Source organism: Uloborus diversus, chromosome 9, assembly GCF_026930045.1.
Source record: "Uloborus diversus isolate 005 chromosome 9, Udiv.v.3.1, whole genome shotgun sequence".
Lineage (NCBI taxonomy): Eukaryota > Metazoa > Arthropoda > Arachnida > Araneae > Uloboridae > Uloborus > Uloborus diversus.
This window is the reverse complement of record NC_072739.1, coordinates 140,852,646-140,874,416: the sequence shown is the minus strand read 5'-3', so window position 1 is coordinate 140,874,416 and position 21,771 is coordinate 140,852,646. Positions and strand designations below refer to the sequence as shown.

The following is a 21,771-nucleotide window of genomic DNA, read 5'->3' as shown; positions in this document are numbered from 1 at the left end:
ATCACAAACGTTTTCATAATACTTTTTAATTTTAAAGAAGGAACAAGAGTTCATGTGCACAACTTGCTCAAATTAGTGTGTAAAATTGTTAATACATTGCTTTACTTTGCCTTTTTTACTTCACTATTCTGGAAAGTATCTGAAAAAAAAAGGCTCGTGAAGTTTGACCACTGAGAGATGATGGATTAACTGGAAGTCGAAAGGGAACACCTCATTTTGTGGTAGGTATATAATCGCGAGATCACGCGAGCAGTAAAAACTTAACTGCTGGCTCGTCTTAGCTGATCCTACCTATTACAAAATAAAGTGCTCTGTTTCTGCTCCCATTTCATCAGCCATCTCACTGTACCACAGCTATACTCTCGGTGTTTACTATAAACACTTTTAGCTTTCAAATTTTGGCATCATAAAACTACACATGGTTACGTATAACCATTAGATGAGGTGAGGGTATTATGGAATGGTCGGGCAATATGCAATACCAAGGTTTTAGATCCGTTTTTAGCCTATATCACGTGGGAATAGCATAAAGTACTCAAAAAGGACACTCATTATATAGTGCAGTGACATTTGACCGCTTGTTGTTATACTACTCTCTAGAGAACAAAATGTATTATGATTTTCGAGAGAATTCAAACAAGTTTTCAAACATTTTAATCTACTAGAACAAATGGGAATGAAACATCGATATCAATCATAATATACACCAAATGAGTTGCAATTTATTGTACAGTAGTCGTTTTTTAGCTTACATTGCTTTGTCTATCGTTAAAAGATTCCTTTTCCAAGATGTCCGGTCGGGTATTATGAAATACCTAGTATTCCGCAGTCTCCAACCTGTTCTTTCAAGAGTCCCAGCGTGGTTGTCCCTGATTCGTTTAAGTCAAAAAATGTGCTTTCCTACTGATTTATCACTATCTCCGAAAAAAGTCAGAAGTCAAATAACAGACAGGAAAGCTGGATATTCTTCAATAACAACCTACTCCCAATGTAAAAAAGAATTACAGGATCAATTCAGAGATAAAGCAAAACAGGGAATGGGCCAGAAGGGTGGCGGGGCTTCATAACAACAAATAAAACTTAACGTTCGAACTTTTTCAATGGGTTAAACCTCCAATTCCACAACCATCTTCAGAGATAACTTTCAAGCAAATAATAATAATAATAATAATAATAATAATAATAATAATAATTTGATTTTTGACATCTTCAATTCAAATTATGTTTCTCGCAATCACGAGTGTGTGTGTGTATGTAGGCGTATGTGCTTGTGTCCTGGCATGAGTGTGTGTAAGTATACGTGTGTGTTTGTGTCTGTGTGTGGGCATGTGTGTGTAGATGTGTATGTATGCGTGTGTTTGTGTGTGTGTGTGTGTGTGTGTGTGTGTGTTTGTGTCTCTGTTCAGGCATGAGTGTGTGTGTGTGGTTTGTGTCTGTGTTCAGGCATGAGTGTGTGTGTGTGTTTGTGTCTGTGTTCAGGCATGAGTGTGTGTAGGTGTGTGTATCTATGCGTGCGTGTGTGTGTGTAGGATATGAACGCAACCTGGAGACGCTGCTCGCTAGAGGAGCAGCATCGGGAGGGGCCGGCCGACGGTGATGCTGCAGAGGGAGGGGGGGGGGGAATAAAATCATAGGACATCAAAACAGTCAAATGAGAACAATAAGTAATGTGATTGCTCAAAAAAAAGAAAAAAAAAAACGCTACGTACTTAAACTTAAACATCAGAATTATACCTTAAACCTTCCCTTCATCAAAGTCACACCTTTAGTACAGTGTTTATCGCCAGCCAGACATGGACATTAAATTGGTTAATTGTTCCAAAATTTCGGATCTAGTGTTACTCCAGCTGAATTAAGTCACCTGTCAAATGTGATTTTGCATGTAATATTTATATATCTTTTGCACATGAGCATGAAAGTAGCTTTGAAGGATTGTCGAGTATGAAGTCACCTCGGAAGAAATTGTCACTCTTGTTAATAGCGATGATGCTGAAGAAATCGAAGAACCTGAGGAGATTGTTGAGCCCAAAGTAACTCACGAAAAAGGGGTTACATTTTTTTGGAGAAGCCATTACGCAGCTAGAAAAAGTCAGGGTTGTCGACATTATGATGCTTGAGAAATGACGAAACTTGACAGCAAAGAAGAGAGATATCTACATCAGGAAAACAGATGAAGATCCCGAGTTTTTTTCACTCATCCTGAACTCTCAGATTTATGATCTCTGTAAATAAATCAATGCATTAAATTAACTCGTAAAGTTATTTTAGCATTTTTTTACTTCTTCATTAATATAAACCTCCCTTTTTTCCGTCAATTTTAGGTATCCGCCTTTCCGCCGACCCGTTTATAGCCGTTAGTCGAGACCCTTTTTCACTTCCAATATTGGGTACAAAAACGAATAGAAGCAGTTTTGCAAACAACTACATTGAAGTGCAGTATTTCTTACGTGCAGTGATGTTCATATCAATTTTTCTGAGGGTATACTCCCAGCAATCCATTACGATCACATTGTGTATGTGATCATATACATAGTATGTCATAATATGAAAATTTATGAAGCTTGAGGGTATGCGCTATATTTCTAAAAAATGTTTGATAGTATACGGCGTATATGGAGTATAGAGTTTTTTCAAAAAAAAAGAAGTTTATTGAAATTAATCAACGATGGCATATTTATACACGTGTAAATGGTGTACCATATTACCTTCCCCTGATCTCGTTCGGCATGCAAAAAATTACGCTATGAGGAAAGAAAAATAAAAATTAAAAAATCAAATGGCAAATGATAAAAAGCTTATTTCTTTAAACTTGATTTCAACACCCTAAAAAAAGGGTGTTTCATTATGTGAATAATGAATCGTTTTCTTAAAAAAACTCCCCCCCCCCCCCCCCAAATTTTTTTTTTTTCGAGCAATCACGAATTGTTTACTATTCTCACTTGACCGTGGTTGACGCTGGTCTGACTTATTCGATCACCATGACGACGAGCATAAGCCTAGCTCGTTGTTTCTAAATATTTATTGAAAAAGATTAATTTTCGTCGTCGTGGTTACAAATCGTCTGTGTTCATTCAAGGCTTAACTCAAGCTGATTTTACATTAAAAAACGGGGATTTTGGGGCAAAATCCCGTTTTTTTCAGGAAAAACACCTATATATGTGACCTTAGCAGCAAAACTTCATCAAGGAACAAAACTTTCAGATTACTAATTCCCGCCATTGAAGATTAATACCATTGAAGATTGATAAAAATACCATTTCGTTATAAGCTGTTAATATATAATATTTGGGATAAGTGTACGGGCGCAAATTGGGCGTAATAACGATGTCATCTTTATTACCGCATTCTGATCACCGTTTCCTTTTTAATGGATATGCCTTACCTAATCTAGAAAACTACCAGTCATAATATAACGAGCGAATTTCTTCTCCATTTCCATTCCATTCCATTTGTAGAAACAAGAAACACATCTAGTAGGGTGTGTCGCGTAACCCCCCCCCCCTCCCCCGAGAGGAGGGAAACGATTTTGTGAATAGGCTAAGAGATAATAAATCTGCTAATGCACCGAACACAAATGATATGATTTACAAGTGGTATTTCTCTTGTCAAAGAGGTTTTGAGGGAGTCGGGGTACTCCTTTACGGAATTGGGAAAATTCAAGTCAACGAAATTATGTTTATTCTTAATCTCAAGCCAGGCTCAATGATCAAGATATTTTTAATACATGCTGCGTCCTGTGTTAGATGAAGAAATTGCATCGCAAAATAACCCAAGAACCCGTGAAACAACGCCGCGACAACGTTGGATCACTGCGAATAAAAATATGAGCTTCTAAAAGGTCAAACACTTTGCATATTCAGAAGAAATACCAACATTTGAGGAACCAACCCGAAATTCAGATACATTCAATTCTAAACAACACAAACTACACTTTAAGATAGTCGGCACGTAAATATATTAAACCCAAGATTTTTATACTCACGGCAACTGAAAAGCGGGATAGTCCGAAACAAGAATAATTTCACGCAAGAAATGACGAATCCAGGAACAAGAAATAAACTTTAAAGATTGATACTTTGTTCATTGGAGGCATTTTCTACGAAAATCAGTTCTGTGAGCACAGCACTTACAAATACACATACTTGGCGACACGTAAGATCTGGTAGAGACCGCACACAAAACCAACAAATATTAATTCAGTGGGGAGCACACAAATCTTTCATCTAGCACACAAATTGGGCGGGTGGTGGCTGGTTCGCCGCGTACGAAAATACATCGGCCTCCTCATAGCCATGACACTGCGAAGCCGTCGGGTCAAAAACCTTTTGCTTACGCATACACGCAGAATCACAAAATCTCAAATCAATATATTCCCTAAAAATCAAAATCTCCTTAAAAACGCGCTTCACCCTCTCTATATAAACTTTTCATGGAAGTTTCTGGAACAAAAGATTGCACCAGCCAAAAACTAGCGAGAAGCGGTTCCATGACCAATGATGAGAAACTCAACCGAAACCAACGCCCGATTGGCTGAAAGTTCACTAACCGAAACTAAGGCTCCTATATGGGTCATTCCGGTTTATCAAGCCTTTTCAGCAATTCAAAACCACTTAACACATCTAGATATCTGGCTAAGGACTTGGAAAATCAAAGTTAATGCCAACAAAAAGTATAGCTACCTGCTTTTTTACAAGAACAACTGAGCTCCCTCCTATTAAACTGCATCTTTATACCGACCCGATTGATTGGTCTCAGCGGGCGAAATATTTAGGCATAACGTTCGACCGTAATTTAACCTGGCGACCTCACATTGAAGAGGTACGCAAGAAGTACCTCACTTCCAAAAAACCACTAAATTGTCTCCTGCACAAAAAAAGCGTTTTATCAACGGATAATAAAACTGCTCATTTATAAGTCCTGCCTAAGACCCATTATTACCTATGGAGCGCCCATATGGGCGACTTCTGCAATCTCTAACTTTAACAGAGTTGAGAAACTTGCAGAGAGTGATGGTTCGAGCGGCGTGCGACCCTCCCTGGTACGTCCGTACGGACAAGCTGGTGGAAGAGGTTGGCATCCCCGACACTCCACAACTTTTGCAAAAAGCTCGCCAAGAGATTTCACTACAACATCCCCCGTGTTGGCAATCCACTACTTAACATCCTTCCAAATTACGATCCATTGGATCCGGCAAATTCTCGCAGGCCTCGCGCTCTGCTAGCTTAGTTTCAATTTCGAAACGGGGTGAGTGAATCCCTTATCGGGTTCATACCTCGTTTCGACTCTAGTTATTGTGCTACACTCTGGCTGGGAGCATGCTCCTATCTATTTTCATTTCACTATTTTCTTTTTAAATTTCTTATCAACATTTTATCATTGTCTTAATTTTTTTTTATTTTTATTCATTCAAATAGCCTAGAAATCCCCCACGGGGAAAAAAAAGTATAAAACTTTAAAAAAATATGTAGGAAGCGAAAAAAAAATAATACTTAAACTTTTTTAAATAAAGAAGAACTTTAGTTGAAATTTACTTTGAAGAGCCTTCGGCTAACCATTATGGTACTCCCGTTAGAGGAAGCCACATCTCTCGTACATCCACGCAACCATCTTCTGCGAGAAAATAAAGCCATGGCCCCAACCGGGGAACTATCAACATACCACACCAGAGGATAAGGGGCAGGGCCCCAGGTGCCTCAAGCAACGAACTTATATTTCCGTGGCATTCCGGTGAACATGGTACATTTCAGTTTTCAAAACTTTTTTTTTTTTCAAAGTCATCTAATCCAACAAAAATTAATGTCAAATAATGGCAAAAGGGTTTAATTTATCTGAACTGTAATAATTAATTAGCTCAACTTGGTATTAATATCCAATTTTCTCTGTTCTTTTATCAGAAATGAAAGATTTTGTCCACTCTGTTACACATTTAAAAAAAACAACAAATTCAAAATTTTCAATTATTATTATTTTTTTTTTGTTTAATATAAACAAATGGAACATATCTTTCATACAAATGCTTAAAATGTCATTGTAAAAGGCACATTTAAGTTTTATTGCTAATTATCTTACTCAAAAATACAAAAATTTAAAAAATCATTTGCAAAATTTAAATTATTATATGAAACAAACTTGAAAAAAGACTTGAAATCGGAGTATTCTAGTTAGTAATTGTGTAGTTCTATGCAAATTAACCTTTAAATTAAATATAAAAAAAAATTACAAACAAATCAGTTAAAATATTCCTGTAACAGAGTGGACATACCTGTAACAGAGTGGACACTTATTCAAGATAGAAGTAATCTGTATGTTTAATCAGAGAAAATAGACAATGTTTCAGTTTTTAAAATTTTGTATTTAATTCAATTTTTCTATAAATTTGTTAAACTACACTTTTTGAAAAACATCAACAACATATGGGACTTGTTTACTATTTCCATAAATATTGTCCACTCTGTAAAGATAAGAAGTGTAACAGAGTGGACATGTAACAGAGTGGACAAACAAGTAGTTATTTTTTTTTCTAAACCTAAACATAAAGTAACAGTTAAAATAGTAATACTAAAGCAAAGAGTAACTCTAAAATTACTACTTTATATGCAATTTAGATTTTATTTTTAAATTTTAATTAGCAAAATTAATGTTACATAGTGGACATTTTGTTACTCAAATTTACTATCAGAGACAAAGAATGAGTCTTTCCTTGCTTGTTGATTGTTAAATCCACTAGGGTTAGCTAAACATGGAGTTTACCATCTGGTCATCTCAAAAGTATTGCTAGTCTTTTTGTAAAAATATTTTTTTATTCTTTAATGATTGTAACAGAGTGGACATTTCAAAATTTGTAAACTGTAGGGACAATTGTAAATTCCCTGCATTTTCACTGAAAAAATATTTTTCTAAAAAAAATTATTGTTTAAATTGTTACAATAAAGGTGTTGCAATATAATTGGATTTTTTTTTTTTTTTTTTTGTTATTGCATCTAAGCAATTACTTAAATCACTTTTTAACTGTCACTGTTTTAAAGCTGGAACATTAATATTTTGCCTTTTTGACTAACATAATCTTTTTTAAAAAAATTCCTAAATCAAAATATTAAAAACAAAAAAACCTCATGATACAAAATTGCATGAAGAATAAAGAAAAAAATATGATTAATTCATATTAACTATCAAATTTTCTGTAAAAAATCCAAAAGTGCTGGGCATGAAATGTACCATTTTCGTCGGAATGACCCATATATAAGAGCCGACGCATCAGCTGAAGATTAGCCATTTTGGATTTTCAAAAAGCTTGCGCGAATTTGAAACTAAATAAAAGAACGGATTCTAATGTTGATTACACCACAGTGTCTTTTTATTATTATTATTATTATTTTAATTTTATTTACTTATTAATTAATTAATTAATTTTATTTATTTATTTATTTATTTATTTATGATGGGAGATGGAGGGGGAAAACATTATTTATTCAAAACATTTTTAATGAGCTATGTTTAGAATTTGAAAATATTTCAGCATCTTTAAACATTAAATTTGATCATAATAATGAGCTGTTAGTGATTGCTAAATAAGCAGTTGGATGTTTTAGTTGTTGTGGAGCTGGAACAGCAGCCGATACGGATGTAGTGACAAGAATGATTGCTGCTCAAATAAAACTTCATTGTTTGACAACTGGAAGAATCTGTCCTGTAATGACTGCCAATAGACTACTGAAACAGCACCTTTTTAAGTAAGCGTTTACAACTAAACACACAATCAACATAATATTAACCTTTGAAAACGACTGTTAAGGAGAATAATTTTTAATATAGTCAACATTCGTTGCAACGACGACACCTGTCGTCAGTGACAAGAAAAAAGAATTCGGAGTGGAATAGGGTAGACTGACCAGTGGCTGAACACTACCCAGTGAATGAACAAATTCGTAATATTTTTAAAAAATAAGCTTACAAAGGATTTTTTCCAGATAAATTGACTGCAATAGCTTTCTTCATTGACATTCTAAGCTATCTGACACCTGATTGGTAACTTTAGTCACGTATTTTTTTCCTGAAAAAAAAAAAAACATAAAATGTTTACGATTGTGCATCACTCTTTTTCTCTGCCAAAATTATAAGTCTGGTTTCGTGTATGCAACTATTTTGATAAATATTAATTGTATTTATTTATTTTATTTTTAATTCTGCAAAAGATAAATTATTAATGAGTATTTAAGTTGTTTATTTAATGCATAATGCGTAGTTTTTCAAATAGAGGAGTGTTCAGACACTGAACACTCCTCTACCTGATACGCCAGTTACGAAAAAATTACTAAAATCCAGTGAATGAACACTGACAAAATTTCTTTTGATTTAAAAAGAAATTTTAAGTTTCTTTAAGGTATTTTTATTTTTTCTCCTTTTTCGTAATGCAGACAGTTTTATGTGTTTATTTAATAATTCATTTTATACATTTTTTTCTCAGCAAGCAATACACTTTTTAGCATATTATTGTTTTTTTTTTCCTGCTTTCTTTAATTATTTTACATCATATTACAATACATTACATTTTTATTTAATGATAATCTATCCATATCTCTACCTCTCTATCTAATCTATCTATCTTACTCTCTCTCTCTCTCTCTCTCTATATATATATATATATATATATATATATATATATATATATATATATATATATATATATATATATATATATATATATATATATATATATATATATATATATATATTATGTACCTATCTACCTACTTATCTATCTAGAGAAATATATGTATAGATAGATATAGATAGGCAGATAGATAGATGTACAGAGAGATATAGATAGGTAGATAGATAGATCTCAGAGAAACTAATTTTCTTTTTAAATCAAAGTTTATCATGTTCATTCACTGGGTCATTGTGCCATTTTTTCTTTAAACAGCTAAAAAAGTCGGAAGCGGTATCATTTAAGTTCCCTCAATTTTTTTATATATACCTAGATCAATTTAATTGTTTTAAATATCATGATCTGAATAGTACAGTATTTAAAATTACTAGGATTTTTTAAAATGAAATTGTGCTTAAGTGTTCATTCACTGGTCAGTCTACCCTATTAGTAAATTTTGGAGGGGTGATATGGTTAATTTTAGTCTTTTCTTTGGCCAAAATGAAACATTTCTGAGTTTCGAAGGATGATTTTTCCCCTATCCCCCTCCTTAGCTATGTCCCTGCCTATCATCCTAACAAAATGGGTGGTTATAACGCAAACATGCAAGATTGTACCACGTTTTTTAATCACATTTGAAAATACTAGTATATATTTTATAAGTTATGATTCATTTCAAAAGAGAAGCAAGAAACTATCAAAATAACAACAATAGCTAAACAATGATTTTTACGTGTTACCCCCCCCCCCCCCCCAAATCCATAAATGACAACCTTGAATCTGCGGTTGAAAAGATTTTGGCAGCTCTCAATGTAAATAGTAGTTTCAAGATTAAAGAATAAGATATTTTATCCCAATAGATGACGCCACCAGCGTTTTCCTCTCATAAAGCAGCTGATTTAGGTTCGAATGTGAGTTTAAAATCCATTAGCGAACGAACTATTATATTTTTTAGCATAAACAACTATCACTTTGCTATAATTTTAGGTTATAATATCCTAAATTTGATCGTATTCATTTTTAACTGCCTTTTTAGCCCATCTTTAGGGGGGAATAGGCAAAGGTAAGGGGTTGGATCAATTGCTCCCTCTCCAAGGATTTTGGAATGATTATGAAAGAATGCAGAGACTGCACCTACACACACACATCACACAGTGTATGTATTTTGTAGTTTTTTCTCTCCATAAGTATACCATATCATCTGCATCGAAACGTCGTGCAAGAATACAAGGGCGAAAAGGGCTCTTGTCCTTCCCGAAATCTGGACCCCCTATAAAAGGAAACATGCTTTTAGAAGTTCTTATCTCTCTCCCTAAAATTAATTTAAAAAAAAAATAATTCAATGGCTGAGGCCTTTGGAAATTTTTTCAACTGTCGCTGTTTTTGAAGCCAGAGACCATTTAATATTGTTTTTCGGTAACCAAAATATTGCCATTAAAAGAATTTTTAAAACTTTTGTTATATAACCTGTAAAACAATTCGCCACCTCAAATAAGCAAGTTCTTAAACAGCACAAAAACTTCCATAAATTTGTCGTTTTGCACCATTTCCAACAATTGCCAAATTTTACTTAGTTTGGAAACATTTCGGATAAACATTTTTAGCGTCATTTTATGGTCACCAAAAGTATCCCAACCTTTGACGACAATATCTCTTTGACGAAAACTAGTAACAGACCATGTTTCGAAGTAGAGAGGGAGAGCATTATCCAAGGTATCCCAAAACGATTACTGCAAATTTGGTAACATTTTAAATCGCACCACGAAGCCACAATAATTGAAGTTTCCCAAAATAACTAAAGTAAGTATTGTCCGTTTTCCACGAGAAGGCACCTGACTCTTCCTTCGTCACGTGGTATTCGAGGATTCTATCTCGCTGTTTTCGGGATAAGGTATATATAATTTTGTTGCGAAAACAGCAGTTTTTAAAATGTAAGTGTAAAGCAGGGTTGCCAGACGTCCCGGATTTCAACTGACAGTCCCGTATTTTGAAAAATTGTCCCGCGTCCGGGGGAACTTCCATACGGGACGGCTAAAGTCCCGTATTCTAACTGATGACAATATTTTACGGGACGAGACATTATTTTAAGGGAAAGAAATAAAGTAAAACAAACAATGAAATAATGAGCAATAACAATCATATGGCAACAAACGCAAAAATTGTTTTTGTTTTAATTTGGTTTGTATTTGCTCATTGACTAATCTTCATATATATAATAGCAAATGATTGAGTAACGCTCCTGACGTCCTCAACAATAGAACTCGCTCCACGGCATGATAATTTGATAATATTTTTTGGTAATTTTTGACATGCAGGGAAATGCTTTATTTTGACTGGATCCAATAACGTAACTGTTTTACTGGTAAGATTGTTATTTGAGGAGAATGAAGAGTGGTCAACAATGAACGCTATTTACTGGAGTTTAGGGTTCATCCACTGAAGTTAGGGTTTCCATTTCAACTATCAAAATATCCCCAAACAGGCAATTGCTCCGTTCAAAAGTTGAAGCAATTTTCACTCGTCATACCTAGATCGGCGATTTTCTTGTGTTGGAAATATATCTGTGCGCATGCATCGTCAATCGCATTGAAAACGATTTTTATACTTTGATAGGCGACATTTAATGCTTTGCTGTGATTGAATTTTTCAGATTCATCATGAATAGACGTCCCAAGAATCCCCCCTCCCCCCTCCCAACTCCTTTCCACTCCTAGAAGATAGGGTTATTAAAATTTGTTAAAAATTCCATGGAAAAAATTATTTGTTTGTCAGTATCAATTCTAGAATAAACTTACCAATTCAATATTTTTTATTTGCCGTGTTTTTCTTCGCATCCTTCCTTCTTTAGGTACCATGGTTTTCTCGGAGTTGCTGGAATCCTAGGCGGGGTCGATATGAGCGGACCCAGCTTGTACTCTATAGCTCCCGCTGGTTCCACACACAAGATGCAGTATTCGAGCATGGGATCTGGAAGTTTAGCGGCGATGGCGACACTCGAAAAAAGATGGGAACGAGATATGCCAGTAAGATAATTTAATTCATTGTGAAAATAATTTGCACGGCGAGTAAAAAACTTTTTTTAAATTTCGAATGGCAAGAGAAAAAGACAAACATATTATTATAAAAGAAATGAGAAGATGTGTGCATCACATGACTTCCTTTTACTCCAATTTTAATGTCATTTTCCCATTATTGGCAATTTTAATGTGAATCAATAGTTTACTCTCTAAATATCACCACCAGTGGTCAAATAGAAACCAGATTTTTAAAAAAAATCGCCAAATTTGTCGCCAAGTTGGCGACAAAACTTGGCGAACCAAAGACTGGTGATATATCGCCAAATGTCCGGCAAATTATAACACCACTTGAGTATACATCGAAATTAACAATGATTTCCCCCAAAAAAGGGGCAAAATACCCATTTAGAAACACCCGAATGCAACCAAAAAGAGAGGTGCATAACTAGACCCCACTAGGAGTCTACGTACCAAATTTCAACTTTCTAGGACATACCGTTCTTGAAATATGCGACATACATACGCACATACATACATACGTACATACGGACGTCACGTGAAAAGTCGTTGTAATTAACTCGGGGAATGTCAAAATGGATACTTCGGGTTTTATACGTTCTTAGGCGCGTGTGGTCGGGTTGAAAAAAAAATTCAACATTAATTTGGGGGAGAGCAATATGGAAATTAACGCGGAATTTTGAGTGAAAATTTTTTCGCGAATACAATACTTCCTTTTTTGTAAAAGGAATTAAAAGTAAAAGAGAAAAGGTTAATTTCTCTTTATCAGGTGTCTGGCACTCCAATACCTCTGAACATCCGAGCCACCACACAGAGCTGAGAACTTCTTGAGATGGTGTCTGTCCATTATTTCATTTTTCTGTCAGAGTCGGCAAAATGGGCTGTCATAAATGCCAATGCGGTGTGGGTGACTCACCAAACAGTCGTAGCCATCTGCAAGTCTGTACTCCGCGATAGTCTTTTCACATGGTTTATCTGCATTTTTTGCTCAAGACTGTCATTCCAATTCTTTGGGGAACAACGAAGACTGAGTTCTGTTTTCCATTTCAATCTGAAGGGACGTAAAATACCCTGCTTGCACAATGCGTCACGAAAGTAATCGCGCTTACCTGCTGAAAGTGATAGACCTATTTGCCGTCTAGGACGTTACCGGGACCAGGGTGCACCACGAAGAGGTTGATCTACCTTCCACACCTCGAGCAAAATATTAATTTGCAATCAAAATCGCTACGTAGTGGTTTTTGTTCGTTACCCATCTCCAAAATCAGCAGCCGAACCTGTCCTTGGGAACATAACGACTGTAAAAACGTCCCCACTAATAAAAAAAAATTGAAGACTTTTTCAAAAAGTTACTTCCTAAGTCAAAAGTGCTCTTTCAGAACTTTAAATGTACTTTTCAGAGAGTGTTATTTTTTAAATTTTATTTTGTAACACGATTCAAAACATGGTAATAATAATAATAATAATAATAATAATAATAATAATAAATGATAAATAAAAATTAATAAATAATGGTGTGAACAGGTTATTACTTTAATATACTGAATATTCTCTTACTTTAATATTTTTGCTTCTATTTCTTACCTATATGAAGAATATTTTATGAGGTGTTCATCCTTTCTTCATTTTCAGTTAGAAGACGGAATGAGGCTCGTTAGAGATGCCATTGCTGGTGGAATATTTTCTGACTTGGGGTCTGGTAGCAACATTGACTTATGCGTAATCACCATGAGTGGATGTAAATTCATTAGGCCACTTGAAGTGCCCAATAAGAAAGGGAAAATGTAAGTGCTAATAACAAACAAGTGCTTTTAAAAAAAGTCCTGAGATTAACCCCTTCAGTCGGAATTTCGAAATACCTAACCAAAAATGTTTTTAATTGGCAGACAGTGTATTACCAAAACCAAGTTTGTAGTTTCTGAAATTAAAGAGTTATCATGTATCCAATATTCCAGAAAAAAAAATTTTAAAATATATATTTCTTAAAAATTATTTTAACTTATCAGAAGCGCATCAAAAGCGATGAAATGCCATAAACTGATGCGATTAGCGCACATCGCAAATTATCATAACCTGGAAACGTATTGACAGCAAAGCGTAAATATTTAGCGCGACAATGGAGCAGTTCGCCAAAGTACATCACTTGTAACGTCATAAAGACAGCGCTTTATATTAGAAATATAAATTTTCAAGTAACAAGTGAACGAACTCTACTCGTGGCAACTGTCAATTGGAAAACACTGGGCGTCGCAATAATAGTTCATTTTTAAAAAAGTCGTCTTTGTGATATGTTTATGGTTAAGGACGGTGCATAACTGATGTCACACTTTTCAACATTTTAGACACTCTCACCCTTTTTTCAAAAAGTTTTGCACTTCACCATACCCCATCTTCCTTTAGTCACATGTCACGCTCTCCCTTCTCACAAACTGTTACTATTTCGTGACCCTACCTTAAAGCGGGACTTCTATGAACAATATTTCTTCTGAAAAATTTAATATTATTGAGTAAGCTGCCTTGACCTCTGCCATTAGAAATATAAAATTTCAAACAGTAAAGTGAACGAATCCTACTTGCTACATTAAAAATTGTCCATTCAAAAACACTGGACGTCGCAATAATAGTGCAATTTATTTTTAAAAAAATCGTATTTGTGATTTGTTTACGGTTAGGGCATAACTGACTAATGCACGTTTCAAAATTTTTGCTCCCTCACCCCTTTGCCACAAAGTTTCACACTTCACCATACCCCCTCTTCCCATTACCACATTTCACACTGTTTTCATAAACGTTCTTATAAAAAAAAAAGGCTTGATGTCCCTCGTCATTTATTTTTTCCCCCTTGTCACGGAGGGGGGGGGGGCTTCATTCGTAGTCAGCTCCTTGCAAATAGACATTTCTCTACTCTTTTTTTTACGAATGCAAAATAAATATATTTCTCGCTGTAGCATTGGTGCCAAAAATTTGACACCAATGGATAAAGTTCGCCAATATCACAATTTTGGAAGTCTTCCTGAATGAAATGATACTGCGAAACAACTTTATACACTTAAAAATTTAACACTTAAAACTTCTGTACAAGCAATATTCTTTGTAAAAGTAGGCATGACCGTTGCCGTTAGAAATATAAAATTTTCCAACAGTCAAATGATCGAATTTTACTCGCACACATGATTGTCCATGCAAAAGCACTGAAAGTCAATAATACGCCAATTTTATCAAAAGTTTCACCTTGAGATCTGTTTGTACTGATAACAAATGCAGGTATTATTGGAAAAAGGTGATTTTATTGAAAGTCCTCCCTCACTCCGGAAAATGATTTATTTAAATATTAAAATCGCGAAAACACAATCAAAATAAAAATACTTTAAATGCCCAAATGAAAATGAAAATACTTTAGTTACCCAAAAAGCCTCAATAATAAAAACAAATGCGAGTATTTCATTTCTTTACGCTCAAGCGAGAAATGGCAACAGCATAATATTATCCAGCAATTTCTTCACGCAAAATATGTCGCGTAAAACAACAAATAACGAGGAAGCAATATTCCTAACAAAAACAAAATTACACATGCAAAAACTTGACGACCATCCCACTGTCTGAATTATTGTAAAAGCAAAGCAAAGAGCGAAAATTGAAAGTTATTTCAAAAGCCTTGCTTGAATTAATTACAAATATTTTATTTATTAACAAACATAAGATGGCAACAGTTAAAAATTTTAAATCATTGAGATAATATTTCCGATCATTTCCATACAATTAAAATCACGAGAAATACGCAGACGACAATCTATTACGATTTATCCTTATATATTATTTCTGTAGCCTGTTTTTGGTTTCTACGCCAGATTTTCCTCAATTCTTGATCGATTTCTTTGATTTACACTTTATTTTAAAGCTTATGGTGCTGACTACTGACGAAAAATAGACCCACGGTCTAAAAATTGTTTTTTTCAGTCGAAAAACCAGTTTTAAAGAACCAGAATGAGGTTTTCGGTTAAACTTATAACTTTAACTTGCACTATGACCGACAGAGCTGAATAGCTTGATTGGCAGAGCGTTCTGCATATCGACCGATCCCAAGCGGTAATTCTGTAATCCACGCTATGGCTTGGTTTCTTTTATGCTCATTAGATGGCGCCACTACTTTTTCATGATTTTTCTTTTTTGCTTTCTTTTTAAAAATGTCTTGTGTCTTTTGAAGTTTTAACCATGGATAGCTTACCATCCGGCTTTACTTATTCAAATATTAATATTACAAACGATCAAAACGAAAATTTAACTTACAGAGTAAAAGAAATCTGATGAAAATGCTGCAAATGTAAGTTTTAATTTTTTTTTTTTCTTAATTTAATTGCGGATAATCCCGAAAAAAAAAAAAGATGTTATTAAAGGGACAGAACAGCCGATTTAAATTATTGGAATTTAAGAAAAAATGTGAAAATTCATGTGCCTAAAGGTTTAACGTTGTGATTAATAATTTAATCAACGGTCTAATTGATACAACTATATCAATTAGATAACATTATATGCAGTATTCGGGGGGGGGGAGTACATATATAGGGTGAAATGTAAGTCAGAACAGCTCTTTTACAAAAGTACTCCAATAGGCTTTCTAGTTTATTTATTTATTTATTTATTTATTTTTTGCAAAACAAAGACACACACACACATTATATATATATATATATATATATATATATATATATATATATATATATATATATATATATATATATATGCCAATGTTTTTTTTTTGGTGGTGGAGGTGTGATCGCTTCCTTTGGGGGGGGGGGGACACATTCACCCTTAGTTTTATTCACCCATGTTTTGTAGCATTTTTTAAAATTAATTTTCTGTTTAGTTTGTTCTTTAAGTTTTGTTGTTTTTTCCACCAGTACTTACATGATCTTTACTAAATTGCTATGTTGGGCCTTTTTTGGTTAAAGATTATTTAGATTGTATTTGTGTTTCAATAAAAATTGAATTAATTTCTCTTTTGAATGGCTTATACAGATTTAACTTAAATATGCTTGTTAATTTTATACACAGAACTGGTTACATCAACCGATTCCGATCCGCCAATATCAACTAATTCCGATCCGCCGGTCGAAATGCGATCCGAAAACTGCTGGAAACGACAGTCCGTTTTGGAAAATTATAGGCAATTTTTTACTTTAACTTTTTGATCGCCAGAAAAAAAGTATTTGTTCAGTAGAAATATTTTTCAAAACAATCGGGACCGAACTCCATTCGGATAATTAGAACCAGAAAATGTTCTATTTAAAAAAATAATTGAGGGTATGTGATGTTACTTAGTTGTAAAATATTTTATTGAAAATGAAATAATAAAGTAAAATTGCAAAATTAAAAAATAATAATTTGAAAATGGGACTGATATTACACCAAAAAAATTATAATTTAAAAATGAATAAATAGAAAAATGAAATAAAAATGAATTATAAAAAAAATTGTAAACAAATTTTCAGAACTTATAAAAATTCTCCCTGAAATTCAAAAAATCCCCCCTGGAATCTGAAGTAACGGGGAACATTCCCCTTCTAGAAATTGAACCCTATTTCAAACCCTGTTATATATACATTTAATTGAAAGTAACTTGCCTTTGTATTGTGATTGTCAATTTAGCAGTGCATCCTGTATGCTTTGAAGGACCATCCCCAGAAACTATTCTGTCTGTCATGCACACAGCGATAGCTGATTTTGTATTTATTAAATCTCCCTGATTTCGGATATGTTGTTGCAACACGCCAAGTACTTTTTGTATCTTCACTGTGTTGCTGTAACCAGTTCTGTGTATAAAATTAACAAGCATATTTAAGTTAAATCTGTATAAGCCAATCAAAAGAGAAATTAATTCAATTTTTATTAAAACACAAATACAATCTAAAAAATCTTTAAACAAAAAAGGCCCAACATAGCAATTAAGTAAAGAACATGTAAGTACTGGTGGAAAAAACAACAAAACTTAAAGAACAAACTAAAAAGAAAATTAATTTTAAAAAATGCTACAAAACATGGGTAAATAAAACTAAGGGTGAATGTGTCCCACCCCCCAGAAGGAAGCGATCACACACCCCCACCACCAAAAAAAAAAAATCATTGGCAAAAATATATGTGTGTCTTTGTGTTTTTCAAAAAAAAAAAAAAATAATAATAAATAAATAAATAAATAAATAAATAAATAGAAAGCCTATTGGAGTACTTTTGTAAAAGAGCTGTTCTGACTTACATTTCACACTATGTACTCCCCCCCTCCCGAATACTGCATATAATGTTATCTAATTGATATAGTTGTATCAATTAGACCGTTGATTAAATTATTAATTACAACGTTAAACCTTTAGGCACATGAATTTTCACATTTTTTTTTTAAATTCCAATAATTTAAATCGGCTGTTCTGTCCCTTTAATAACATCTTTTTTTTTCGGGATTATCTGCAATTAAATAAAGAAAAAAAAATTTTAAACTTACATTTGCAGCATTTTCATCAATGATTTCTTTTACTCTGTAAGTTAAATTTTCGTTTTGATCGTTTGTAATATTAATATTTGAATAAGTAAAGCCGGATGATAAGCTATTGGTTAAAACTTCAAAAGACACAAGACATTTTTAAAAAGAAAGCAAAAACAATCATGAAAAAGTAGTGGCGCCATCTATCGAGCATGGAAGAAACCAAGCCATAGCGTGGATTTCAGAATTACCGCTTGGGAACGGTCAATATGCGAGCGTTCTCCTCATAACCAGGAGAATGAGCGTTCGGGCCCACGTCCGGACAATCTGCAACAAAAATTTAGAGAAATATCGCGCATTGCATGAACACTTAATGAAGTGAATAACAAATATGAGGGAATAGAATAAATGAGAAGGAAATGCTACTTGCTGTTATGAAAACTTGACGCGACTTAGTGCTAAATTGCTTCTGAATTGTAAGTTTTTTTTTAAAGCTTTGGTTCTGGTAAGAAAATTAAAGCATAATGTAAGCGAAAATATAAGTAACAGGTTTAAGATTTCAGACTATAATAGAATTGTTTTTTGTTCAGAAAAAAATAATAAATCGTATATTGAAATATATATTCTTCTAATAAGTTTTTGACTCTTTGTACAAATAAAAAAAATAATACCTCAATTTGAAGGGTAAAATATATATTTTTTCCACTTTTTGCAAAAAAAAAAAAAAAAAAAAAAATAGCTTATCACATTTTTACTACATTCGAAAAGCTACGCTTAAAATAGAGCATAGTTCAATTTATTTTGTATTTTAACCCTGCTGTTAAATGATGAACATGTGCTGCCATCTAAGTCATAACGGTTCAAGCTGCCTGCGATAACGAATTGTAAAAATTTTCAAAAATAAAAACATTTCTCTTCAATATCTTATCTTATATATTGTTCCCTTCTCATTTTAAAACTTATCAGGCTGGCTAATGATGAAAAATAGACTTACGGTCGAAAAATCAAGTTTTCGAAAACGCCCCTTGCTGTTTGAAAACCTTGATGCAGTCTGTAGTTCTTATGCATTTTTTTTTTTTTTTTGCAAAGTTCTAATGCAGTTTTGAAATTTTTTACGTCGCTTTCGGCAAAAAAAAAAAAAAAAACTGTGTGTGTGTGTTTATATTTTAACAAAGCTTAAAAGCACTGGAATTAGTTGTTTGGTTAAATTGATAAGTTTTTTTCAGTAAAGCGTTCGGCTATAAACTATATGAACTTCGGGCAAGCTTGGGCTCTTCGACATAATATCAAATTTATATTAGTATTACGCATTACATGTACTCATAACATACACACATAAAAAAAATAAATGAAGTGGGAATGCTACTTGGTGTTTCGACTCCGTTATACAAGCTACAGTTATCATTAAGATAAGTTAATCGAAGGGTGTTCTTCCTTTTTTTAAAGCTCTGACTACATTCAGATCACTCAGCATAATATAAGCATAAAAAAAGTATTAGATTTACCTAAAGGAAGTCCTTTTTGTACAGAAAAACATTTTCATTGTATGGTGAAATGTAGATGTTTCTAATAGCAGTGTTCAACCTTTTGTACTAATGAAAAAATACTACGCCAAATTAAAGCTACGAGTTTCACTCAGTAAACCTTTAATTTTTTATTCGCGCAAATACGATATAAAGCATTAAAATTATTATCAACTTCATTAGTAAGAAATCATTTTCTACTCCTCTGCTTTCTGCTGAAAAAAAAAAATACATTTTGTCTACGTTCGAAAAATTACACTTAAAAAACGGACTCAGTTCAACTGGTTTTGGTTTTGAATTTTAAGTGTTCGATTTAAAAAGAAACATGTGCGGGCATTTAAGCCGTAACGGTTAAAGCAACCTTCCGTGTGAAATAGTTCAATATTCAAAGATAAAAACACTTATTTTCAATGTAATTTATTACTTCTCTAGAATGTTTGTTTCAATCGCTACGTGAGATCTTCGTCATTCTTTAATCAAATTCCATGCTTTACGAAAAATTTTAAATCGTATCATGCTGGGTAATGACAAAACATAGAAGTATGATCTTATTATTATTATTATTATTTTTTTTTTTTGGCAAAACGCTTTTTTGCTGTGTTTTACTACGCATTCCTTCAATGAATAACTTTCGAAAAGGTAGGCGCCATTGCTAGGTTGCTAGGTTTGTTGTGGTGTCGGGCTGTTAATCAGAATGGCGCCAATTCGAATCCGTGCCAATAAATATCTCTTTAATGTTTCTTTTTTTCCCGTCAGATGCTCACATGGGCAGGACTGTATTTGCCACAACCTGTTTTTTCACATGCACAATTATTGCTTTTTCACGAGTCACTACTCAGCCACACTTTTAATGATATTTAAGTTTGCATTGAAAATATGTACGACCAACAGTTGAGCGATGATTAAATTATCACAACGTTGTATTTAACGAGGTTTTGTTACTGATGTCTTTAAATTACATGCCTTCTCTTCTGCGCTTACTTTTTCTCGGTTCTTCTTCATAATGTTCTTCCTTTGAAATTTTTAAAGAAAGAAATGCCTTATAAAGCGATTCGAAGCACAGTGCGGAGTTCCGGACGCAGACGACAATCTATTACGATTTATCTTTCTTATTGTTGCATTAATAAAACTATTTTTATTCGCAAAAAAAAAGAAAGAAAGAAAAGAAAAAGAAAAAAAATCAACACCTCTTGAAGCGATTGGAGTCAAAATTGAACCAAAGCCTGTTTACGTATGGTTTCACATATATTCCAAATTTCAACCAGAACGTAGCATTACTTCTTGAGATAGGGCACTCACAATGGAAAAAAAGAATGGGCGATTGCGCTACCCCCTTTTTAGCTGTTGACACCAAAATAAAATCAGCTCTTATACCCACTAAGGGCCTACTTGTCAAAAAATTTTTGTTTGATTCCGTTCGTTATTTCCTGAGATACAGCAGTCACAATTGACGACAAAAAACGTTCTATAACTCAACCCCCGTTTGAGCTATTGACACCAAAATTGAATCAGCACCTGTTCCTGGTAGGGGCAACATATGAACCAAATTTTGTTTGATTCCGCCAGTTACTTCCTGAGGAATAGCAAGCACGTGTAACTCAAAAAACGTCCCATTACTCCACCCCCCTTGGAGGAATTCGCGCCAAAAACCAATGGGCACAAGTTCACATAGGGGCACATATGTGTACCGAATTTCGTTCGATTTCATGCGGTAGTTTTTGCTGTAGAGCGGCCACAAAAAACTGGTCACACACAGACGTGACACACACACACACATACATACACACACACAGACAGACAGACATTTTCCAAAAATAGTCGAAATGGACTCAGCACACCTCAAAACGTTCGAATCCGTCAAAATTCGAAATTCGAAAATTTGCACGAATTCAATACTTTTTTCTATATATTAGATATAGAAGAAAGTAACTAGTATGTTGTGGCCATCACGAAACTTTCTTCTATATTTTTCTTTTTTTTTTCTGATCCCTCCCCATGCTTGACGAGGAAGCAATATTCCCAACAAAAACAAAATGACACATGCAAAAACTTGACGACTATCCCAATGTCTGAATTATTGCAAAAGCAAAGCAA

At 33.7% G+C, this 21,771-nt stretch overlaps 1 protein-coding gene across 1 annotated transcript in view; it reads left to right on the top strand.

Annotated features, from left to right (window-relative positions):
- Positions 1-21,771, top strand: part of LOC129230534 (proteasome subunit beta type-7-like) — a 37,927-nt gene that overhangs the window by 12,500 nt on the left and 3,656 nt on the right. The window contains exons 4-6 of the mRNA XM_054864937.1: positions 7,590-7,730; positions 11,496-11,670; positions 13,315-13,466. Of these exons, the coding sequence (XP_054720912.1) occupies positions 7,590-7,730; positions 11,496-11,670; positions 13,315-13,466 (468 nt within the window). The remainder of the gene's footprint in view (positions 1-7,589; positions 7,731-11,495; positions 11,671-13,314; positions 13,467-21,771) is intronic.